General features: G+C 44.7%; 2 protein-coding genes across 5 annotated transcripts in view; one reads left to right on the forward strand and one right to left on the reverse strand.

Moving 5' to 3' along the window:
- The window catches only part of TTYH1 (tweety family member 1), a 175,387-nt gene extending 153,771 nt beyond the window's left edge, over positions 1-21,616 (reverse strand). Inside the window, exon 1 of one of the 4 annotated variants that reach the window (XM_056542163.1) lies at positions 21,280-21,616. In XM_056542163.1, coding sequence (XP_056398138.1) covers positions 21,280-21,405 — 126 coding nt within the window. In that variant the 5' untranslated portion in view covers positions 21,406-21,616. The remainder of the gene's footprint in view (positions 1-21,279) is intronic. The other 3 variants (XM_056542162.1, XM_056542165.1, XM_056542164.1) reach the window with 3 other exon arrangements.
- The window catches only part of LOC130293462 (immunoglobulin superfamily member 1-like), a 99,412-nt gene continuing 91,775 nt past the window's right edge, over positions 18,762-26,398 (forward strand). Inside the window, exon 1 of the mRNA XM_056542158.1 lies at positions 18,762-18,848. Coding sequence (XP_056398133.1) covers positions 18,778-18,848 — 71 coding nt within the window. The 5' untranslated portion in view covers positions 18,762-18,777. The remainder of the gene's footprint in view (positions 18,849-26,398) is intronic.

A 26,398-nucleotide genomic window follows, 5' to 3' on the forward strand; every position in this document is an offset into this window, starting at 1 on the left:
ATTCACACGTACAGTATTCGGCAAAGATTTGATGCGCAGATTTGATGCGCAGGATTTTAAGTCATTCAGTTTACATTGAAATCTGCAGCAGAAAATCCTGCGCATCTGAATGCTGCGCAGGATCCTGTATGTGTGAACCTACCCTAAGGACCACAGGTTTTTTCATTTGTGAACTTTTGTTTCTGTGAACTCCTCACCTTCTAACAATCATAGCACTTTAAATTTTCCACCTACAGACTCATATGAGGGCTTGTTTTTTGCGCCACCAATTTTACTTTGTAATGACACAACAAAATCTCCGCCAAAACAAACAGAAAAAAAACGGCATTTTGCAGCATTTTGTAACTTTTTGGGGCTTCTAATTCTACGCAGAGCACTTTTTAGTAAAAATGACACCTTATCTTTATTTTGTACGATTAAAATGATACTCTACTCATATAGGTTTGATTTTGTTTTACTTCGGTTAAAAAATGATAACTTTATCCACAAAAATTATTAGGTTTAAAAATGTCCTCCCCGAACCCCTATAACTTTATTTTTTTGTATAAAGGGATGTGTGAGGGTTAATTTTTTACATCATGGTCTGTAGTTTTTTTTTGCTACCATGATTGTTTTCATGGGACTTTTTGATTGTTTTTTATACATTTTTTGGGGGTGTAGAAATTGACCAAAAATACAAAAAATTTTTACGTATACGCCATTGTCCGTATACGTTAACTTAATTAACATTCAATTTTTATAGTTTGGAGCATTTACGCACTCGGCGATATCACATATGTTTATTTTGTAAGTTAAAAAAAAATTGTTTACATATTTTTTATATGGAATTTGGGAAAAGGGGGGTGATTTAAACCTTTAATATGGAAGGGGTTTATGGCAGTTTTTTTTTTTTTTTTTTTTTTAACTTGTATTAAACTTTTTTTTTTTACACTTTATTAGTCCCTTAGGGGAATTTTAGGAGGAATCATTAGATTCCCCATGCAGGTCAATACAGTTCTAAAGAACTCCATTGATCAGTGTGCTCTGCGCTCAAGTGATAAAGCCTGGTTCAGCCTGGCTCTATCAATCACAGAGCCACGGACTGCACTACAGGAGAGGTAAGCCCTCCAGTTACCTCAGCTGTGGCTCACCCCCCACAATCACGATCCACTCCACTTGACCACCAGAGACTGTTCAAAGGTCCCTTTAGATGCCGCTGTCAGCTTTTGAATTCAAAGGGTTAATAGTTAGCCACGGTGATCACCGTATGTCAGCTATTAACGGCAGCCCTTAGCTACAATAATCAGCTGGGGCCAGCCGGTATGGCACGGGCTCGAGTCAGGAGCTTGCGCCATACACAGTTAACGGCACAAGGACGTGTATACATGTCCTTGGTCGTTAACCAGTAAAAAAAATGGGAGCCCAGGATAATTTTTCGCATCAGGGCCCTGTGGTTTCTAGCTATGCCCCTGTGACTGATCTACTGGATTGGTGCTGGTATTGGGCATGGGTCTCCTTGTTTAAAAAGACCTTTAGCAGTGTATTTTGTGATGCTAAAAGTGCTGCCCTTCAGTGCTTCTAGGTGGGGTTGAGGGTAGGGTCTTGGCACATCAGGGTGGCAAAAGGATGAGTCAGTATTAGACTTGCAAGGCTGGGCAGAGGTTTGGGCCTAGACAGCCACTGAGGAGCATGCCAATGGGCTGTGAGAGACAGCAAAGGCCTGAAGAGTGACTAGAAGCCTCAAAAGGAGTGGAGCTTATTTAGCTACTGTGTGACGTGTGACATGTATGGAAAAAGAAGATCTCACAGAGTGTCACTAGGAGATAGATACAGTGCTTCATCAGCTGGTTAGTCTGAGGGACAACTGCAAGGAGCCAGTGGATGTGTTTTGCCCAGAACATTAAACCCCCAAAAAGTTAACAAGACTGGTTATTCTGTGTCCTGCCAGATGTCTAGGTAGTAAAACTTGGACTCAGAGAGAGAAAGTGCTGTGAGTGGAGGAAGAAAAAATCAGGAGGAGGCAACACCCCTGTGAGATTAATATACTGTAGGACACAAGTCTCCTATATGAAATGGTACAAGTATCAGCAGAGACAAAGAGTGTTTTCAAATTAAAGTTATAGGGGTACTCCGCTGCTCAGTGTTTGGAACAAACTGTTCCAAACGCTGGAGCCGGGAGCTCGTGATGTCATAGCCCTGCCCCCTCATGACATCACGCCCCGCCCCCTCAATGCAAGTCTGAGCAGCGGAGTACCCCTTTAACCTCTTAAGGACCAGGCACATATGAGTACGTCCCTGCGCCCTGGGTCTTATGGACCAGGCACCTACTCATACGTCCGTGGAAATTTCGCATCCCGCCGCACGGGTTGCGAAACCGGACGCCTGCTGAAATCGTTCAGCAGGCGTCCTAGGCAAACACCAAGGGGGGTCCCGGGACCCCCACATGTCGGCGATCACCGCAGATCGTCCGTGAAATCGCGCGGGCGATCTGCGGTGATTCCGGTCATTCGGGTCAGTGGTGACCCGATGACCCAGAACTAGATGGTGATCGGCGGTGTACGATACACCGCCAATCACCTGCTGTTGCTGGGGAGAGGTGACAATACTGTCACCTCCCCAGCAACGCTGCTATTGGCTGGCGATCGTCCAGCCAATAGCAGTGCAGCAGAGGAGGGGCTAACGGTCCCTTCCCGCTGCTGCACCCGCTCTCTGTGTTCAGTCAGCGGGTGCAGCAGTGATGAGAAGACCGTGGATCCCCACTCGGAGCTCCGGAGCCCCTCACCAGCTTTAGAATAGGGACAGCGGATTGCAGGGACAGGTAGGGGTTAAGAAAGTAAAAAAAGTAAAAAAAAAAGTAAAAAAAAAAAAGTAAAAAAAAATAAAGTCTCCCAAGACCCCCTAATAGGTCCCCAAGGGTCCTATTAGGGTCTGATCCCTGACCCCGGGTCCTATTAGGGGTTCAGGGAGCTGCGTGCGCCATCCTGTTTTTTTTTGGCCGCAGCTTTTTTCTTTTTTTTTCTTTTAATAAAAAAAAATCCCCCCTGACCCCCAAATAGGTCCCCCAGGGTCCTATTAGGGTCTGATCCCTTACCTCGGGTCCTATTAGGGGTTTAGGGAGCTGCGTGTGCCACCCCTTTTTTGGGGGGGCCGCAGCTTTTTCTATTACTGAAGTACACGTTTTAAAAGCACCAAGCCCCACACACTACATACTTTCCCGCCCCCCCCCCCGCACACACCCCCTCCCCCCTGCCACTGCCCTCCCTCCGCCACCATAGAAAAAAGGCGATGGCAGCGGAGGCTTACGCTTTTTTAGACTCCGAATCTGCCAGTGAGGACGATGAAGATCCGACTTTTTTGTGCTCTTCCTCGCCCTCCTCCTCATCTAGTAGTGATGATGAGTCCCCTGTACGGCGGCGGAGACGCCGCCAGGCGAGGCCACGCACCCCCCATGAGAGTGACCCAGTGGCCGACACTAGTACGAGTGGCTATACCGCACATAATAGGAGTCCGGCCCCCCAGACAAGTGTACCAGAGCCCCCTTCCGGTGACCCTGTCTGGAGCCCCCCAGAGGGTTATCAGCCACGGATTCCTGAGTTTGTTGGCAACTCATGAATCCGGATTGACACGGCTGGCTTCACTGATCTGGACTTTTTAAAGTTTTTTTTCAGTGACAGCCTGGTCAATCACATGGTGGAGCAAACAAACTTGTATGCCCAGCAGTTCATTGCCCACCACCCCGATTTGCTTTTGGCCATGCCCAATGAATGGCGCGCCATTTATTCAGCGGAAATGAGGACATTTTGGGGCCTCACGCTGCATATGGGCCTGGACAAAAAAAAAAAAGTGCTCGTCATAACTGGAGCGGGGACGTCCTCTATCAGACCCCGCTTTACAGTATGGCGATGACACGGAGGCGGTTCGAGGCCATTCGGAAATGCCTGCATTATGCAGATAATGCGGCATGTCCGCCCCGAGGTGATCCCGCCTGTTACCGGCTTTACAAAGTGAGGCCGGTCATCGATCACTTTGGGGCCAAATTTTTGGAGGCCTACGCTCAGGGACCACTCGGTAGAGTGAGTCTCTCATCCGTTTTAAGGGGAGACTTATCTTCCGCCAGTATACTCCCTCGAAGCGGGCGCGGTATGGCGTGAAGCTCTATAAACTTTGCGAGAGTACCTCCGGGTACACTTGCAAGTTTAGAGTGTATGAGGGACGAGATTCCCGTATTGAACCCCCAGAATGTCCCCCCACTCTGGGTGTTAGCGGGAAAATCGTGGGACCTTATGCACCCATTGCTGGATAAGGGTTACCACGTGTACGTGGACAACTTTTATACCAGCATCCCTCTGTTCAATTCCCTTTCTGCCAGATCCACGTCTGCTTGTGGGACCGTGCAGAAGAACCAGAGAGGCCTCCCTCTAAATTTGGTCCAGATGCCTATCCCCAAGTCCCGTGCCCTGACCCATGATAACCTGTTGTTGGTCAGGTATAAGGATAAGAGGGATGTCCTTATACTCACCACTATTCATGGGAACGGCAGCACCCCTGTCCCTGTGCGAGGTACTGTGGGACCGGTCCTCAAGCCCGATTGTATTCTAGACTACAATCGGTATATGGGGGAGTTGATCTCTCAGATCAAGTCCTCAAGCCATATAACGCCATGTGGAAAACATGGGCATGGTACAAAAAAGTTGCTGTCTACATGGTACAGGTTGCCATGTACAATGCTTTTGTACTATCCCAGTACGCTGGCAACACAGGGACATTCCTCCAGTACCAAGAAGAAGTCCTAAGGTTCCTGACCTTTGGCGACCGGGAAAGAGCAGGTCGGACTTCCCAAGGGTCTGGAGTTATAGGCGCCAGGATCGTCCCAGGCCAACACTTTCCAGGTGTGATCCCCCACAGTGGAAAGAAGGGACGAACCCAGAAAAGATGCAGAGTGTGTAGCAGGAGGGGGATACGGAAGGACACCACTTATCAGTCTGACACTTGCCCAGATAATCCGGGCCTCTGCATAGGCTGCTTCATGGAGTATCACTCTTCCATGGAGCACTACATTTTCCCTTTTCAATTTAATTTTCCATAATTTGACCAATGTACCAAGTCACGAGTACATTCCAAATTGTTAACCTCCTAAAACCACTAAATTGCCCAAAAAACTGAAAAAAAAAATACCTGATAAGACCTCTCGCGGTGTTTTTTCAAAAATGGGTCATAGATCACTGAGTCACTATCATCGGGGACTTTTTTATGTTGCCTCAAATGCGCAGCGCTCTCTCTCCACCTGAGTGGGTGCGCATTTGAGGCAACAGGTTAGGAACGGCCACACACATCACATTCCCAGAATGATGACTCAGAGCATAGGGTTTGGGGTGGGCATATTTTTTTTAGTTTTGGTTATGCTCTAGGTCATCATTCTGGGAATATATCCTTTTTTATTATAATTTATAAATTTTCTGGCCCACTGTACCCCATATTACGGGCCCTTGTACCCCACCTGTCTACCCAAGTTAAGGCCCATTGTCCCCCATAGTGTTCCCCTATTTTAGGGCTTAGTGCTCCCCCCATTAACACTCCTTGAGAGGGGGTCCCACATCCTGGCTGCTAAAATAAGCTCAAGGCCCCTGACTGACCTCCCACTCCAAGACCTGGTGTGCACCCGCGGAGCGAAAATCATCAAAAATTAAGGTATGTCCTTATACCAAAGAAATGTATTTACAAATTTTGGGGGGTCTTTTCTGCTTTTAACCCTTAAATTTTGGGGAAAACCCACATGTTAGTGAAATTTTTTTTTTTACATATGCAAAAGTCGTGAAACCCCTGTGGGGTATTAAGGCTTACTTTACACCTTGTTACGTTCCTCAAGGGGTCTAGTTTCCAAAATGGTATGCCATGTGTTTTTTTTTTTTTTTTTACTGTTCTGGCACCATAGGGGCTTCCTAAATGCGAAATGTCCCCCCCCCCCCCATTTCAGCAAAGTTTGCAAATGTGACTCCTCTTCTGAGCATTGTAGTTCGCCCGTAGTGCACTTGATGTCCACTTATGGGGTACCTCCATACTCAGAAGAGATGGGGTTACCAATTTTGGGGCGTCTTTTCTGCTATTAACCCTTGCAAAAATGTGAAATTTGGGGGGAAACACACATTTTAGTGAATTTTTTTTTTTTTACATATGTAAAAGTTGTGAAACCCCTGTGGGGTATTAAGGCTCACTTTATTCTTTGTTACGTTCCTCAAGGGGTCTAGTTTCCAAAATGGTATGCCATGTGTTTTTTTTTTGCTGTTCTGGCACCATAGGGGCTTCCTAAATGCAACATGCCCCCCGAGCAAAATTTGCTCTCAAAAAGCCAAATATGACTCCTTCTCTTCTGAGCATTGTAGTTCACCCGTAGTGCACTTCAGGTCAACTTATGAGGTACCTCCGAACTCAGAAGAGATGGGGTTACTGTCACGATGCCGGCTGGCAGGTAGTGGATCCTCTGTGCCAGAGAGGGATTGGCGAGGACCGTGCTAGTGGACCGGTTCTAAGTCACTACAGGTTTTCACCAGAGCCCGCCGCAAAGCGGGATGGTCTTGCTGCGGCGGTAGTGACCAGGTCGTATCCACTAGCAACGGCTCAACCTCTCTGACTGCTGAAGATAGGCGCGGTACAAGGGAGTAGACAAAGGCAAGGTCGGACGTAGCAGAAGGTCGGGGCAGGCAGCAAGGATCGTAGTCAGGGGCAACGGCAGGAGGTCTGGAACACGGGCTAGGAACAAACAAGGGAACGCTTTCACTAGGCACAAGGGCAACAAGATCCGGCAAGGGAGTGCAGGGGAAGTGAGGTATAAGTAGGGAGTGCACAGGTGGAAACTAATTAAGCTAATTGGGAAGATTGGGCCAGGCACCATCATTGGTGCACTGGCCCTTTAAATCGCAGAGACCCGGCGCGCGCGCGCCCTAGGGAGCGGGGCCGCGCGCGCCGGGACAGGACCGACGGAGAGCGAGTCAGGTACGGGGACCGGGGTGCGCATCGCGAGCGGGCGCCACCCGCATCGCAAATCGCATCCCGGCTGGAGGCGGGACCGCAGCGCACCCGGTCAGTGGATCTGACCGGGGCGCTGCAACAACGAGGATGAGGCGAGCGCTCCGGGGAGGAACGGGGACCCGGAGCGCTCGGCGTAACAGTTACAAATTTTGGGGGGTATTTTCTGCTATTAACCCTTGCAAAAATGTGAAATTTGGGGGGGAAACACACATTTTAGTGACATTTTTTTTTTTTTTTTTTACATATGCAAAAGTAGTGAAACCCCTGTGGGGTATTAAGGCTCACTTTATTCCTTTTTACGTTCCTCAAGGGGCCTAGTTTCCAAAATAGTATGCCATGTGTTTTTTTTGTGTTGTTCTGGCACCATAGGGGCTTCCTAAATGCAACATGCCCCCCAAAAACCATTTCAGAAAAATGTACTCTCCAAAATCCCCTTGTCGCTCCATCACTTCTGAGCCCTCTACTGCGCCCGCCGAACAATTATAACAACAAGTATAAATTTTCTCCTTTTACCCCTTGTAAAAATAAAAAAAATTGGGTCTACAAGAACATGCAAGTGTAGAAAATGAAGATTGTGAATTTTCTCCTTCACTTTGCTGCTATTCCTGTGAAACGCCTAAAGGGTTAAAACGCTGAATGAATGTCATTTTGAATACTTGGGGGGTGCAGTTTTTATAATGGGGTCTTTTATCGGGTATTTCTAATATGAAGACCCTTCAAATCCACTTCAAACCTGAACTGGTCCCTGAAAAATAGTGAGTTTGAAAAATTTGTGAAAAATTGGAAAATTGCTGCTGAAATTTGAAGCCCTCTGGTGTCTTCCAAAAGTAAAAACTTGTCAATTTTATGATGCAAACATAAAGTAGACATATTGGAAATGTGAATACAATTTTTTTATTTGGAATATCCATTTTCCTTACAAGCAGAGAGCTTCAAAGTTAGAAAAATGCAGTATTCTCAATTTTTTCATCACATTTTGGGATTTTTCATCAAGAAAGGATGCAAGTTACCACAAAAATTTACCACCATGTTAAAGTAGAATGTGTCACGAAAAAACATTCTCGGAATCAGAATGATAACTAAAAGCATTCCAGAGTTAATAATGTTTAAAGTGACAGTGGTCAGATGTTCAAAAAAAAGCTCTGGTCCTAAGGTGTAAAATGGCCTGGTCCTTAAGGGGTTAAAGTACAAGATGGTATTCCCATACAGTGACTGTGTGAAACTAGTCCACTCACTGCATATATGCAAGTATGATTCATATGTAAGCTGCATGCAGGTCTAAGTGATTCTGAAATCATGTGGTGACTAAGGGTCTATTCACACGTACAGTATTCTGCGCAGATTTGATGCCCAGAATTTCAACCTGTGTTCAGTCATTCAGTTTACATTGAGATCTGCAGCAGAAAATCCTAAGCATCAAATCTGTACATGTGAATACTGTACATGTGAATAGACCATTAAAGATCTTTTACACAGGGTAACAAATTCCCAATAACAAGAGCCAGTCTCAGTGATAACCAATCCTTTAAAAGCCCTGATCGCCCCCTCCCGATCGGCCACTTCAACAAATACTGGATCATTCATGCTGCACTAAATTTTATCATTGTTGTCTACACATCCCCTGTTCACACAGGTTGATGTGAGGCTGATAACAATCGTGGTATCCCGGTACTGGACTTGGTCCTGTCCCTCTGTCTGAAGTCCCACCAGCCAGAGTCCCTCCATGCTATCAGGGCTCTCCTGGAGGGCTAACCCCTAGTCGCCTCTTAATACTGTGTTTAGTGTATATATTTATATATTTTTCTATTCTAGTATGTACAGGACCTTAGGTCATGTGACTGTTAATAAATTGTGTTATGCTAAGGTTCAAGGACCTTTGGGTCATGTGATATGCCCATAATGCTTCAGGTCAGGACTGACAGGTTTGCACCACCAATGAGCTTTGATCCTGCCCCCTTCATATATAAGGGGCTGCTGCCACCTAATTCTAGCTCTTAGTTCCTGGTTGCAAAGTAAACAACAACTCTCTTGATTCCTGCTGATCTCTAGAGAAAGCACATCTCAGCACAATTCTACAAGTCAAGCTAGGCCTGAAGCCTATCCTTCAGCAGCCATCAAAATCGTGACTTAATCCAGCTCAAAAGCTACAAATCCTGTGTGACTACTGAACCCAAAACCACCCCTAAATTCAGTGGCATAGCGGACAGCAAAATCCATGCTCATTCAATTACCAAGTCCCAGCAAACCTGTGAGGAGCCTGTACCACGGTCCTCTTGCAAAAGACTGTATATTATCTGCACTTGCATAAAATCTGCAGTAAAGTTATTCCTGGTTTACTTCAACTCCTGCACTAACACTCCGCAACACCCCTGTTCACCATTACCCCTCAAGCTCACCACACAATGTTTTATTGGCTTTAGAAAAGATCCAATCAATCCAGTGAATGAGTGTTTTTGTCTTCGTTAGCTGATCGCTGACCCTTTTATATGGTACAGTGTTCCTAGGGATTCAGACACTTATCAGCTTGAGTAAAATTTATAAGTGGCTGTTGCAATAATGCGAACAAAACCTAGGTTCTGTGCCAGGGGTTTGGAAAGGTTTGAGCAAAAGCTGTCAGCCATCTTGGAACACAACCTGACTTAAAATTTATAAGGAGTTTTCAAGCAAGGCTATGTTCACACTATCTTTGAAGGTTTCCAGATTCTGTGCGTGGAATTTGTGCAAAATTTATTGTGATCAATCCACAGATTCCAGACAGAATTCTTCAATTCAATTCTTCAACACTGACTTCAATGGACTCTGCTGAGGAATTCTGCAAAAACTAATGACAGGTTCAATTTTTTTGCAGAATCCAAATTCTGCAGCAGAAAACCTGCCATATGAATGGGAAATTCCATTCACCTCCATGTTATCTGCATGTAGCAGAATTTCCTAGCTGAATTTTTCCTCCGGATTGTGCGTGGAAATTCTGCCGTGTGATATATACAAATAGCCCAACTGTTTTACTATTAAAGAGACTGTGTCATGTTTGAGAGAAACCAACAAGCTTTGTACCTCTTCTAGAGACTGTACCTATTACCCTTATGTACTGTACTGACAGAGACAGTAAGGCGGGGTTCACATCACGTTTTCCCCATACGGGAGCGCATACGGCAGGGGGGAGCTAAAACCTTGCGCTCCCGTATGCCTTTCTATGCGCTCCCATATGTAATATAGCCGGCTGGAGTGAAACGTTCGGTCCGGTCGGCTCATTTTTGCGCCGTATGCGCTTTTCCCCGGACCTAAAACTGTGGTCAACCACGGTTTGAGGTCCGGTTGTAAAAGTGCATACGGCGCAAAAATGAGCTGACCGGACCGAACGTTTCACTCCGGCTGGCTATATTACATACGGGAGCGCATAGAAAGGCATACGGGAGCGCGAGGTTTTAGCTCCCCCCTGCCGTATGCTCTCCCGTATGGGAGAAAATGTAGTGGTAACCCAGCCTAACTGCCAAGTGTTTTGTGACCCTTCCCTGCAATATTACAGTGGGGTATAGTTCACCCCTTCCATGCTTGCAGGTATTCTAACTTAACGACAGGATTAATTGATACCCAAAATTAAGTATACATAAAGAATTTAGCAAATTGCTTTTTATTTTAATTGACTCTTCTCTCAATTACATTAAAAGACCCTCCATAGACTAGATAATCCCACCGGTTTTTAGATTAGTTAGATAAGTAGATTTTAACAGATCTGGACTAATGTTCTTATTCCCAATTTTTAGCTGACTCAGCACTGAACGATAAAGAACTGCTAATGGCTTAATTCACAGAAACATCTTGTGGTCATGTGATATTGCATCTTGAGATTGCGGCAAATAACAAGATTCAGGTATATGGCCCATAAAAATATTAAAGAGATGACATTGGGAGTGGGTAAACTAGGTAAATTTATTAATAATGAAGGTCTATGACCATTTGTATGAATGTAAAGAGAACTTGTGAGGAGTTTTATTGTGCCAAACCACAGTCACCTATTTACTCTCAAACACCGCATAAGCATTAGCCGGAAGGGGAAGTCATCTGGGTGGTCGAGGACAGCTTCTTCCCACCACACAGGGCTAGATTGACAGGTCTTTCCCTATGCTTGCGTAGTTTTTCAAAGTACCGTATTTTTCGCCATAGAAGACGCTCCGGCATATAAGACGCACCCAATTTTAAAGGAGGAAAATCTAGAAAAAAAAGATTCTGAACCAAATACAATGTAAAGTATAGGACAGTGATCTTCAACCTGCGGACCTCCAGATGTTGCAAAACTACAACTCTCAGCAGCCGTTGGCTCTCCGTCGCCGCCATCACGTCGCTACGCACATTGCTACGCACGTCGCTACACACATCGCTACGCACGCCGCTCCTATTGGATGACGGGACGGCGTGCACGACGACATAATGATGACGAAGGAGAGCGCCAGCCATGCAGGGGATCCCGGCACTGAGCAGTCATTCGCCAATCGGACACCGAGGAGGCAGGTAAGGTCCCTCCCGGTGTCCTGTAAGCTGTTCGGGATGCCGTGATTTCACCGCGGCAGTCCCGAACAGCCCGACTGAGCAGCCGGGTTAGTTTCACTTTTGCTCCAGACGCAGCGGTCTGAAGGGTTAATACAGGGCACCACCGCGATCGGTGATGTCCTGTATTAGCCGTGGGTCCCGGCCGTTGATGGCCGCAGGGACCGTTGCGATGTGACAGGGTTTTAATGTGTATTTGCTGTATAAGATGCACCAACCTTCCCCCCCCCCCCCCAGAAAAAGTGCGTCTTATACTGCGAAAAATACAGTAAATCATGGTTGGTAGCTCAGACAACATAAAACATCTGACAGGTTTCTTTTAAGACATTTTCTTTTCTTTTTTTTATATAACTGTTTTTTTTTATTAAAGAATTTTTCTTTTAAACAGATATTTGAGAATAAGAAAATAAAAGTACATAGTTGTAAGTATCCCTAGAGGCCAGTATATCATATTACCCTACGGTATAGTATCCAAACACTCAAAGCAATAGCTTAGCACAAAGACAATAAACATAAATAAACTATCATCAGGATCCCAGTGGGCCCAGAGATTAACACAAGACTGCAGGATCAGAATACACAGATTTTATTTGTAACCCAGTAAATAGGGTCACATGTAATGTAGGTGGGCTGTATACAAAAAACTGTGAAAGATTTTTATGCAGGACATTTTTTTTTAGAATTACTTCATTTTTTTAAAATTAAATAATAATAATGGTTGCTAAACTATATATATATCTATATCTATATCTATATCTATATATATATATATATATATATATATATATATATATATATATATCCTATGTACAGTATCACATACATACAGATATTAGAAAAAAAAAGGCAGAAAGCAGGATCTCCCACAGGCACAATGCCAGTGTAAAATAGAAGGTCACTTGGGTCATAGATATAGTATCACAAACAATTTATTAGCACAGTAAGCAACACATTTCTTGCACACTGCCTGATGAAGTGCCCTCTCCGGGCAAGAAACGCGTTGCTTACTGTGCTAATAAATTGTTTGTGATACTATATCCATGACCCAAGTGACCTTCTATTTGACACTGAAATTTCACCTGTGGAAGATCCTGTTTTCTGCCTTTTTTTCTACTATTGTGAGCCGGGTGAGCGAGTCTCTGACTGGGAGGATCAAGGCTGCATACCGAGTGTCATTCCTTTGAATACGCTATATGGTGTTGTGCCCTCAGCACAACACCACTTGGTAAGTGAACTTCTAACCTTGCACTTGCCATCTACCAAGGATACTGCACTAGGGGGCGTGTGTTTTCTTTTTCTTTTCTTTGTCTATACATACAGATGTGGTTTTATAATGTAATTATGCAATACACTGTATAAATGAATAATCATTACATATGTATACATTATAATGGTATTATCATGTAACAAAACTCAACTTTTGACATATCACAGAAACACAACAAATGTTTTGTTGGGTTGAAGTTTGGGTGACACAATCATTAAAGGGGTACTACCGTGCTGACAACTTATCCCCTATCTCGCACACAGCACCCCGCTCTCATCAGGCCCTGGAGCGAACATCCGCTCTGGGTCTGATGACTGGCGATCATGGGGCCGGAGTATCGTGACGTCACGGCTCCGCCCCCACGTGACGTCACGCTCCGTCCCCTCAATGTAAGTCTATGGCAGGGGTGAGACAGCTGTCTCGCCCCCTACCATAGACTTGCATTGAGGGGCAGAGCGCGACGTCACACAGGGGCGGGGCTGTGACGTCACGATCACCGGCCCCGTCATCAGACCCGAAGCGGATGTTCGCTTCGGTGCCTGTTGAGAGCGGGGTGCTGCGTGTGAGATCGCGGGGGTCCCCAGCGGCAGGACCCCGTGCGATCAGGCAACTTATCCTTTAGATAGGGGATATGTTGTCAGCACTGTAGTACCCCTTTAAAACAAGTGGGGAATAGTGAACGGCAATCTCTAGAGACTTATAATGCAACTGGACAGAGATTATAGCGAGACAGGAGGGAACCATATAACCACATGCTTCGCCTGGCTTGTCAGACCCCAAACGATCAAAACTTTTGATATATCTCTGCGACATATCAAAGTTTTGTTAAATAACAGGGTCACTTTAAAGTAACACATTTTGAGAATGTAGTGTTAGCTTCATGCAGTAAAGTACAACATTAATCGTATTGGACAGACAAGACTTACAATTCACTATGCTGTGTCATGGTTTGTTATACAGTATGCCACAGACCAGTACATTGGAGGGTCATAACTTCAGCTTCCTATACAGTAGCGATTAGAAGCAAACATTTATACACAATTGTTTATACCATCAGAGATAATTCTGTATGAGATTGGTCACATGTCCCCTATCGATCATACAATTCATGATTACATACTGCAGTGTTGTAATGATTTAAGCTCACGTACAAGATCACTGAGTAATTTATCGCTCATCGTTCAGTCTCCTTACCAAGTTACACTAACTGATCATTGTGGCCTCTCGCTCGCTTGGTATAGTGCACGACAGGTTGCATGCTCATGTAAATAAGCAGTAACACTCTAATGTACATCATTTTTTTATAATAAAGTGATTCATCATACAGTAAGCTGCGAGTCTAGTAATGTGACTCACTGTAATATTGAACCCAAAGACTCACAGAAGACTTTACACAACATTACACAATGGGTTGGACTGTAAGGAGAAGAAAGCATTGAGCTGACAATGACAATGCATGACAAGGACAGATCGCTGGACCTGACACCCCCCCCCCCCCCCCCACACACACACACAGACACGTCACAAGTAAACAGAGTAGCGATCAGTCCATACATAAGTTTATATATCTCTTTGATGTTGTTAATAGTTGTGTTTCCTGTATGGTAAATTCAAGAGTCTGTGTCAATGTTTAGTTGATTAGACTTACAAAATAGGCAATAACAGATTCATTTTTCTCGCACACCTAACCACCTGATCCCAGGAAAGAAGGCCCCATGCATGTCTCCTTTTCACCAACCCAACCCACATACTACCCTACTCAACTCCCAACCCTAAAGGAGTAATGCTGGTATACTTTTTTTTCTAAACTTTCCCAGAATATTGGCATTTAAAAACAAACAACCCTGACTTACCTCCCACCTCTCCCCCGGTGTCTTCATTTTTCCCACTCCTGACCTCTGCAGCGATCCTCTTTCTTCTTTTTGAGTTGTCACACTGTGGCTCAGCGATGTCCCGTCTTGGCCAGTGATTGGCTGAGCAGCAGTGTGATGTATTGGGCCCAGGTACCAGGAAGAATACAAGGGCCAGGGCTCAATACATCACAATGCCGCTCAGCCTATCACTGGCGGGACACCGCTGTGGCTGACGATTAGCTGAGCCTCAGAGGATTGCTGTGGAGGTTGGAAGAGGCATACTGGAGGCATTGAGGAAGTGGCGGGAGTTAAGTCCAGTTTATTTTTTTAAATGTCAGCCTTCTGGACAAGTTTCTTAAAAAAGTTGTGTGTTGGGTTTTTTCCCATGATGGCAACATATCACCTATTTATTGTATAGGTGGTAAAAGTCGAATCATCAGGGTTCCAACCATCTATTTAATCTAATTTTTTTTCAGCTGAGTACTTTGCATATCTTGTCTCTATGGAAAACGCTTTTCAGCTGCCCTTACCCTTGTTTGGTAACATGTCTCTGTAGATGGGACAGGCTGTCACCATAAAGTGGACCTGCCAGGCGCTAAACAGGGGAAATAATAAGCCCATAGCTAGAAAGCTCTTCTCATTAGGATTTCGAACATATTATTATTATTTAGGAATTAGAGGGGAGATTTATCAAAACCTGTGCAGAGGTAAAGTTTCTGAGTTGCCCGTAGCAACCAATCAGATTACTTCTTTCATTTTTCAGAGGCATTTTCAAAATGAAAGAAGCAATCTGATTGGTTGGGTTTACTATGGGCAACTGGCCATCTTTCCCTCAGCATGGTTTTGATAAATCTCCCCCTAGGAGCTCACTAGTGTTGAGCGGCATAGGCCATATTCGAATTTGCGAATATTCGCGAATATATGGACGAATATTCGTCATATATTCGCAAATATTCGCATATTCGTTATATTCTCGTTTTATTTTCGCATATGCGTAAATTCGCGTATGCGAAAATTAACATATGTGAATATTAGCATATACAAAATTAGCATACGCGAAAATGCGCATACACGAAAATTAGCATATGCGAATTTTCGCATATGCGAATTTGCGCACGCCAGTCTCACACAGTAGTATTCTTTACACCACACAAGCTGGAAGCAGAGAGGGATGATCACTGTGATGTGTACTGTGAAAAAAAAAAAATAAAAAAAAATAAAAAAACGAATATTCGTAATTACGAATATATAGCGCTATATTCGCGAAATTCGCGAATATGCGATATTCGCGAATAATATTCGAATTGCGAATATTCGTGAGCAACACTAGAGCTTACACCTCATACCATATTTTAAGTCTCCTACCACAGTCACAGGGTTGCAGTTTACTGCCTGTTCACCAAGGCTTGGCAGGTGAGAAAACAATATTTTAACCAAAAACTGCACAGAGATTATAGATTTCAAAGCTTTGCAATACTTTTTTTCCAGTCATGTCTTCTATTCAAAATTTGTCTAGCAACAAAGATGGACATTTATCAACGGGTTTTGTCAGGTTTTCTTTACTATAATTGTCGCAAAATTGTCGCAACTGCGACTATGTGTGTTTTCGTGCGACAATTTGCATGAAGAACAAGAAAAGCAAGAAAATTCAAACTTGCTTATGTAGTAAATTTTTCAAAATAGATTGGCTTTAGTCGGATATTTATCAACTGCGACAGTCGCAACTGTGCAAAAAAAAGTCGCAACAAGGTTAAAAATTGACCAAATTTACTCCAGCTCAAACATGGAGCAGAAAAAGCTACTACCAAAGTAAAAAAGGAAAAATTGCTTACCGTATATACTCGAGTATAGGCCGAGTTTTTCAGCACGATTTTTCGTGCTGAAAACACCCCCCTCGGCTTATACTCGAGTGAACTCCCCCACCCGCAGTGGTCTTCAACCTGCGGACCTCCAGAGGTTTCAAAACTACAACTCCCAGCAAGCCCGGGCAGCCATCGGCTGTCCGGGCTTGCTGGGAGTTGTAGTTTTGAAACCTCCGGAGGTCCGCAGGTTGAAGACCACTGCGGCCTTCAACATCATCCAGCCCCCTCTCACCCCCTTTAGTTCTGAGTACTCACCTCCGCTCGGCGCTGGTCCGGTCCTGCAGGACTGTCCGGTGAGGAGGTGGTCCGGTGGGATAGTGTTCCGGGCTGCTATCTTCACCGGGGAGGCCTCTTCTAAGCGCTTCGGGCCCGGCCTCAGAATAGTCACGTTGCCGTGACAACGACGCAGAGGTGCTTCTGCGTCATTGTCAAGGCAACGCCTCTATTCCGGGCCGGAAGCGCGGAGAAGAGGCGCCCCCGGTGAAGATAGCAGCCCGGACCACCTCCTCACCGGACCACCTCCTCACCGGACAGTCCTGCAGGACCGGACCAGCGCCGAGCGGAGGTGAGTACTCAGAACTAAAGGGGGTGAGAGGGGGCTGGATGATGTTGAAGGCCGCAGTGGTCTTCAACCTGCGGACCTCCGGAGGTTTCAAAACTACAACTCCCAGCAAGCCCGGACAGCCGATGGCTGCCCGGGCTTGCTGGGAGTTGTAGTTTTGAAACCTCTGGAGGTCCGCAGGTTGAAGACCACTGAGGGCGAATGATGAGAAGAGGATGATGAAGGGGGGGGTGTGGGGATGATGAAGGGGGGTGGGGATGATGAAGGGGGGGTGTGGGATGATAAGGGGATGATGAAGGGGGGATGTGTGGGATGATGACAAGGGGATGATGAAGGGGGGATGTGTGGGATGATAAGGGGATGATGAAGGGGGGATGTGTGGGATGATGACAAGGGGATGATGAAGGGGGGATGTGTGGGATGATAAGGGGATGATGAAGGGGGGATGTGTGGGATGATAAGAGGATGATGAAGGGGGGATGTGTGGGATGATGACAAGGGGATGATGATGAGGATGTTAATGACGGGTCTGGATGATGACAGGGGGGGATGAGGTATTTCCCACCCTAGGCTTATACTCGAGTCAATAACTTTTCCTGGGATTTTGGGTTGAAATTAGGGGTCTCGGCTTATACTCGGGTCGGCTTATACTCGAGTATATACGGTACGTGAAAGAAAATTATCAACAGGCGGAAACCAGTTGATAAATAAGTCACACATAAGCAAAAAAAAAAAAAAGGAAAAAATTACTGAAGAAAAGAATACATAAGCAAACATTGATAAATGTCCCTCAAAGTGTATATACTTTAGTAAATAGCTGAAGCCCTATATATATCTGTTTGGCTCAATGTCTCCTAAAACGCAATGCCTACAGACTGGACTATATTTGCAATATAACAGGTTCCCTTTAGGATGAGTGAGTTGTCTCTAGACATTCAACCACTACATATGGCTGTCATAGAGTTGGTTCTTCTGCTCCCCCCCCCCCCCTCGTGACCTAGGACCCTATAAGGGCAACTAGTTCTAATGGACTCAAGCTTGTGTTATATAGGTGGCCTTTTATTTTAATGGGCACCATGTAATGCTATATTTCCCCTCTAACAACCTGGCAGACTGTGTTAAAGTTGATTAAGTAGCCCCCTTGAGTAACTTTTTTTTTTTTTTTTTTATTCTAATGAGTCTATGCAGATGGTGGCCACCACTATGTACCAGTGTGGTCCCAGAGGTAGAAATTGCACCTATCAGCCATCAATGCCATATGATTTGTATTAACCTGAGATTGGAATATACCTTTAAAGGCATTGTCAAGTGGAAACAAGAAATTTGAGGGGAGGAACAAACTTTACACATTTTAACTAAAAATGTAAAAGTTGCTATAGTTCCTGCAAGTAATGCTTGTGTATTCTAAATCTAATTTCATATATATTATATAATTCTTTGTGGTGTTCCATATCTCTGCTTGTTGTCATCTAGTAAGAACTTTTATTGTTTTTTCCAGAGGATAAAAATTAGATGTTCTTAAATACCGAAAAGAATGAGGAGCCTTCTCAATAGTCTTTGCTATTTCTATGACATCCCTTCTTGTACTCCCAATCACAGAACCTATGGATGTTCCCAATCACAGAACCCATGGCTGTTCCCAATCCCAGAACCTATGGCTGTTCCCAATCCCAGAACCTATGGATGTTCCCAATCACAGAACCCATGGCTGTTCCCAATACCAGAACCTATGGATGTTCCCATGGCAAGAACATGTAAGACTGTAATAGTAGATTAGACACAAATGTGGTTACATTCGGATAGGTTGAGATCCACAAGAGACAAACTAAGTAGATTTGTGGTTTTACAGTGAAGGCAATGAATATTTAATTATTTTGCTCAATAAATAGGTTTCCATTCTAAGATAAAGATGAATGGGTTGTAATAAGCTGCCATGACTGCTAATCGATGGGCAGAGACGGATCTTACATGGATGATCGCACATTGTTATTGCCCCCTAAATCCCCCTCTTATGATTCTGCACAGTGCTTTATGGCCACATGGTTGTATGGAGACACTTAATCCATAGACAAACCATCACGACTAATGCAGGTCATGGTAAATTATGATGGTTCTGAAGCTGATGAAAAATTTACCTGATCCCTTTGGCTCCTGATCTGTACAACACAAAAGGATTTTACTTGTATTGTGGGGTCTGAGGTTACACACCCAACAATATGTTAGATCATATTACATTTAGATCAGTTTCCTTTCCTTCTAGGATCAATAGAGGTCTTCAGTTTCCAGGAGTGTGTATTACATTACTTCGGGGCATCAGTGTGACCTGGCATGACTTATCAGCCATCCATCTGACTATAGGGAACAGGCTTATGTGAACTGAGTTATTTCCCGAGTGTGATCCTATACATCCTACCCTACAAACACCATAGTATACTATGTATAGAATGGGTTCCACAGCTGGAGAGGGTTAACATGGCAATTATTCTGAGCTGCCATGGAAGGGGCCCCAACAAGTCACTCTATTTTGACCGGGGTATTTAGATACAGGTCTATTGTAGGCAACTGGACTTAACTATGACTATCTGGATGTATAAGACCATATGTGAGCATATGTGTACATCAACTGAACAGCCACTTGTTTAAGGAGATTTGTCCCAGTCACAGATTTCTCTATTTCATCCCTTTTTTAAGCGCCATACCTGCTCCTGCAGCGGTTATCGCCAAGCTTTCCTACACAATGAATGTGAATCTGTGTAGTTTTGCAATTTTGTATTCAGAAGCCTGTGGCAGCCATATTGTCAGATTTAGTTATTAAGCTTTGCCATGAACAGATATAACTAAAGAAAACTGTATAGTATATTAAGAACAGGTTATAAGATGACAACTTTAAGTCCTTGGTCCCAATGAAAAATCTCTCAAAGTACCTCCATGTACACTGTGCTATTCATAATACTGGTGTACTAAGTACTGTAATATACAGATTATTGGACCCCCTCAGGCACCTGCGTTATTGGCTTATGGTTATTTACTAAAAAGAGTGGGAGGGTTATAAGTCTGATTAACCCAATTTATTGAAGGTTTTAGTAGCCCACTGCATCTGCCACTTGGCATTTTGCCAAATGTCAAATTTGCCAGAAGGCCAGTCTGGGCCTAGTCCTTTAGGGGGATATTGGCTATTGACTTATTTTTGAGTTGGCATTTGGTAAAGGCAAGAAAATAATGACACTCCATAGCAACAGCTAAGGACATGTTATACACAACTTAGTTTGCTATTTCCTTAATAAAAGTAACACTGTGTTCACACCTGGGGTCCACACGTCAGTGTCCCTTTTGATAGCCAAATGTACTACAAAGAAGTGTCTCTTTGGCACTTGTTAACACAGTATATGTTGCCATATCATTTTTTATTGTTTTAAAAGCTAAGGCTCTAACAAAAAGTATTCCATGGAATAGAACTTTTTTTTTTTTTTTACAATGGGAATCAATATCATATATATATATATATATATATATATATATATATATATATATATATGAAACAGAATCTAACCGATAAAGGATATAAGTTATTAACTTTGTATGGGAAAAAGAGCATCTTCTCAATAACATTTCAATGAACATTTAACTTCAAGGAAAGTAATAAAAAATAAAATTGATCAAAATGGGTATTATTATTATTATCATCAATAATAAGAATAGTATTAGTAGGAGCAATCTTAATATATTAACTAATATTTGTATCAATCTTTCTTATCAATATTACTATCATCATCATCATAATCATCAATACAATATCCATCAATCCTGATACCACCGATCAGATAACATGGCTGTCACAGATGTCACATACTATACAACTTACGACAATGTCTTTTTATGCCCCTGTAAGTTTTATTTCTGGAAGGAAAGCGTTAAACTTTTTCTCATTAACACATTTCCGCAATTGTTCTAAGTTACATTGGTATTGATTTCAAAATAATTGGGACTATTGACGTCTGTGTCTGTTCTTCTCAGCACAATGAGACCCTAGAATAGATCAAATTGCATCTGTTCATTTTATATTTCTGGTTATCAAACTTTAAGTTAACCCCTTCCAGTGCTGCTGGCATGTTGAGTATTCTCTGCCTGTGGTGTTGGGGATACACCTGCTGTGCTCTATGCTGTACTGCAATTTCACACTCTCACCTGCTGATAATTCCATTCCTGGGGAGCAAAATTGCTGTCCACCACTTCAAACTGGAAATTGGTATGTGGCACCTGGTGCAGAACGTATGTCCACCAAGAAGCCCTGTACCCATGACTTAGGCTCATGGCTCCTTTGCAACCACAAATAAATAAAAGGAAAAAAAAAAAGAAAAAAAAATGAAAAGCTGGAAAACTAAGAATATAGTCCTTAAAGGATGCTGCGTGAATGGCGTTATGCTGTTCTCAGAGCTCGGTATTCATCTTGTTAGCAGAAAATCCAACCAGCCGACATGGTGGGAACTGATGCATCTGGAGTGTAATTGCTTAAAGCAGGCAGAGGCAAGAAACATAGGGGGGAGGAGGCAAACATGTAGGTCTATCCCTATCCATTGACATGATATGGAGAAAGAGGAATATGGAAGGGCGTAGCAGCACCCCCCAGTGGTTTATTAACAAATTTTCTATTAATTAGTTTGTCTCCGTGGTCTTTTATACCAAGTTACAAAGACCATTTAGGAAGACATCTGACCTCTCCCAGGGGCTGCTGAACAAAGCCTCAGCGTGAGTTTTATACCGGAGATTGAGGACTGAATGGAACCTAGCAATGTTCAGATGCACTAAAAGTCTTAGAGCACAGAATGCATTGCAGATCCTTAGAAAAACTCATTAGAGCTGACTGCACAAAGAGCGGTCACACAGGAACAGCACATAAAGGGCGACCGTGCAATATAAAGGTAGAGAAAAGAGCACAGAAAAAGGGGACAATCACACCACCTTACAAGTGTTATCCCCAGGGGTCTACACAGGAATCATAGGGCCCCATCACCAAAAGGGAAGAAAAAGGTGAAAGAAACATTTTTATGGAGTGGAATTTCCCAAAATTCAGCACCTAAGATCCCAAGGATGCCAGATTATCGGAATTTTCCTATAGGTACAGTGAATAATTATACTAAGACTGGTTTCACTGGGGCGTATGACATGTGAATTTTTGCATCATTAGTACTGCCACAAGCATACCTCTCAATTTTTTCTGAGAGCAAAGAGGGACAAGCCACGCCCACTAATAACGCCTCTGGCCACACCCCTAGCCATGCCCCATCCCGTCAGCACATGCAGAATGGGAATACCTCTTTAAAGGGTTATTCCGCTCTAAACATCCTATCCCCAATTTAAAAGATAGGGGATAAGATGTTAGATTGTGGGGGTCCCACCGCTGGGGACCCCTGCGATCTTTGGGCCGGCAGCTGTGGCATCCGGAACGCGGAAGCTTGCAGCTTCCGTGTTCCTGGCGTCACACCATGCCCCCTCCATTCATGTCTATGGGAGGGGGCGTAGTGCAAAGCCTTCATGCCTCCCCTCAAAGACTTGAATGGAGGCGGTATGGTGGCCCGCTCCTTTCCCCGAATGCCCGGAGATCAGCGGCAGGACCCTCGCGATCTAACATCTTATACCCTATGCTTTGGATAGTGGATAACATGTGTGCAGCAGAGTACCACTTTAACAGCAATAACGTTGTCAGTCTGTCATCTAAGTTTAGGAGGACATCATATACAGGTTACAGACTGACAACAACCCCCATCATTACCACTACAGACCATATAAGTGATTACATACAGTTATATCAGGTGACTGACACCAACCCCCATCATTACCACTATAGACCATATAAGTGATTACATACAGTTATATTAGGTGACGTCTCCTCTGATGTGTCGGCTGGCTTACTGTAGCCACGGACACAAGAGTGATTGACAGGGAGGAGCCAATGGTTTAGAGGCAATTGCGGTTAAATGAGGGACATGTGGAGGCTGTTCCGGGACAGCGGGACATCACCCCAAAAGTGGGAATGTCCCACCAGATCCGGGACGATTGGGAGGTATGCATGAGTCCAGGTCTGATCATAGATCTTATTTCCCGGACTGACAGTTCAGATTATCAGAACAATGGTCATGCGGTGTAGGCAACCTGAAGAAGAACACAAGTGAAACCTGCCTTAAAGGATTACTCCGCCCTTGACCATTTTATCCGCGATCTCGGCTGCGGCACCCCAGACATCCAGTGTACGGTGCGAACTTTGCTCCGTGTCGGATGACTGGCGATGCAGGGCATAGGCTCGAGACATCACGGTAATGCCATGCTCATGACATCACGGCCATGACATCACAGCCTGCACAATGCAGGTCTATGGAACGTCACATGCCTCCGGCACCGAACCAGACGCTCTAAACGAACGCTGGGTGCAACACGGAAATCACGGGAGTCCCCAGCGATGGAATCCCCACCATAAGAAATCTTATCCCCTATACATTGGATAGAGGATAAGATGTCTAGGTGCTGATGTCTAGGTGTTTCTTTCAGAATTTATTTGTGGTGAATCACTATTAAAAACAGCTATTTCTGGCCTACAGAGAGCCTTAATAGAGGTGTAGAACAATTTGCCTTGCTGTAACACGCATAGGGTGTGTGCTGGGTTAATGAAATAATAATGTTATTCAGTATGACATGCAGATTAGAGTCGTCGCTATTTGAATGACTGTCGCAGAGCGGCCCAATGACAGAGCCTGGAGGCGGCATCAGTAGGAGGAGACCATATAGCGGCTGAATGTCACAGCATGGAGGTGGCGGCAGCATGTGGAGACCATATAGTGCCCGAATTACACAGCAAGGAGGTGGTGGCAGCATGAGGAAACCATACAGTGGGTGAATGAGACAGACTGGAGCTGCCATCAGCATGAGGAGAACATCTGGTGGCAGTATGAGACAGCCTGGAGCTGGCATCAGCATGAGGAGAACAAATGGTGGCAGAATGAGAAAGCCTGGAGGTGGCATCAGCAGCATCAGGAGTCCTGAAAGTGACCCGGGGACATAGTGGGGCGGTAGGTGGCAATACCAGTACCCGGTGACGAAGTTGGGTAAAAAAAAAGGAAAACTTGGCATCAGATGTGTGGCATCAGGCAGATGGCAGGATCAGAATAGTAGCTGAGGCAGGTAGGCAGAAGAAAATGGTCTCTTTTGTAAAAGTGTTAGTGTGCACAAGTAAGTATTGAGAATATGTATTACGTAAAACTTAACTATTAATAGTATTCTTTGGATAAAATATATGTACCCAATTTTTTGGGGAAATCAAACAAAAGGAAAGGTGTGCAAAAGACACCACCAAGTATTGATGTGATGCAAAGATCTCTAAACGATGGAAGAGAACAACGTACGGTCCATTGTGACCGGTGGGGGTAAAAACTCCCCTTGTAAGGCCCTACTCTCGCATTATTAATTCACTTCTTTGGCAAGTGTTACTCGCCCTAAAAAGGGCAGCCCCACACAGGAAACTATCCCTATTTCCACCTAAAAACCCTGGGAAAAGGCAGTGTTTGTAGGTGGAAATAGGGAGAGGTTCCTGTGTGGGGCCACCCTTTTTAGGGTGAGTAACACTTGCCAAGAGTAGGGCCTTACAGGGGAAGTACCCCTAACGGTTAAAATACCCCTAATGGGTAAAATACACCATACATAGTTACATAGTTAGTATGGTTGAAAAAAGACATACGTCCATCAAGTCCAACCAGGGAATTGAAGGGAAGGGTGTAAGGGGATAAGGGAAAGGGATGTCGTTTTATAATTCTGCATAAGCATTAATGTTATTTTGTTCCAGGAATGTATCTAACCCTGTTTTAAAGCTGTTAATTGTTCCTGCTGTGACCAGTTCATGAGGTAGACCGTTCCATAAATTCACAGTCCTCACGGTAAAGAAGGCGTGTCGCCCCTTTAGACTAAACCTTTTCTTCTAAAGACGAAGGGAGTGCCCCCTCGTCCTTTGGGGGGGGGGGGGGGGGTTTAACCTGGAACATTTTTTTTTCCATATTTTTTGTATGGGCCATTTATATACTTATATACGTTTATCATATACCCCCTTAAACGTCTCTTCTCAAGACTAAACAATTGTAACTCCTTTAATCGCTCCTCATAGCTAAGATGTTTCATGCCCCATATTAGTTTAGTCGCGCGTCTCTGCACCCTTTCCAACTCCGCAGTGTCCCTTCTATGAACAGGCGACCAAAACTGAACAGCATATTCCAGGTGAGGCAGTACCAATGCTTTATAAAGGGGGAGTATTATGTCCCTGTCCCTCGAGTCCATGCCTCTTTTTATACATGACAATATCCTGCCGGCTTTGGAAGCAGCAGCCTGACATTACATGCTATTCTGTAGTCTGTGATCTACAAGTACACCCAGATCCTTCTCTACCAGTGACTCTGCCAGTTTAATCCCTCCCTAAGACATACGATGCATGCATGTTCTTAGTACCCAGATGCATAACTTTACATTTATCCACATTGAACCTCATTTGCCAAGTGGATGCCCAGACACTTAGTCTATCCAAGTCATCTTGTAACTTATGCACATCCTCTATAGACTGTACCGTGCTACAAAGCTTGGTGTCATCTGTAAAGATAGAAACAGAGCTGTTAATACCATCCTCTATACGTTGTTCCCTTCCACCTTTTAGAGGTCTTAACATCTCATCAATACTTGGTGGTGTAGGTGGCACATGGTGTTTTTTACCCCGATACACCCCCAGGAAAGGCAGCGGGAGAGAGGCCGTCGCTGTCCGCTTCTCTCCCCTGCCTTTCCTGGGGTCTAGAGCCCTGCTGCCGCCGCTTCTCTCCCACTGGCTATCTGCGCCGCTGCCCGTTCTCTCCCCCTGACTATCGGTGCCGGCGTCCCACTGCCGGCGCCAATAGCCAGGAGGAGAGAAGCGGTGCCGGCAATGGGGCAGCGGCACCGACAGCCAGGGGGAGAGAAGGGGCAGCGGCACCCATTGCCGGCGCCGCTGCCCCGTTGCCTCCCCCATCCCCGGTTGCATAATTACCTGTTGCCGGGGTCGGGTCCACGCTGCTTCAGGCCTCTGGTGTGCGTCCCATGCGTCGTTGCTATGCACTGCACGGCGCAATGACGAGTGACATCTTTGCGCCGCGCCATGCAGCACATAGCAACGGCGCAGGGGATGCACACCAGAGGCCTGAAGCAGCGCGGACCCGACCCCGGCAACAGGTAATTATGCAACCGGGGATGGGGGGAGGCAATGGGGCAGCGGCGCCGGCAATGGGTGCCGCTGCCCCTTCTC

The sequence above is a fragment of the Hyla sarda genome, chromosome 10 (assembly GCF_029499605.1).
Source record: "Hyla sarda isolate aHylSar1 chromosome 10, aHylSar1.hap1, whole genome shotgun sequence".
NCBI classification, from domain to species: domain Eukaryota; kingdom Metazoa; phylum Chordata; class Amphibia; order Anura; family Hylidae; genus Hyla; species Hyla sarda.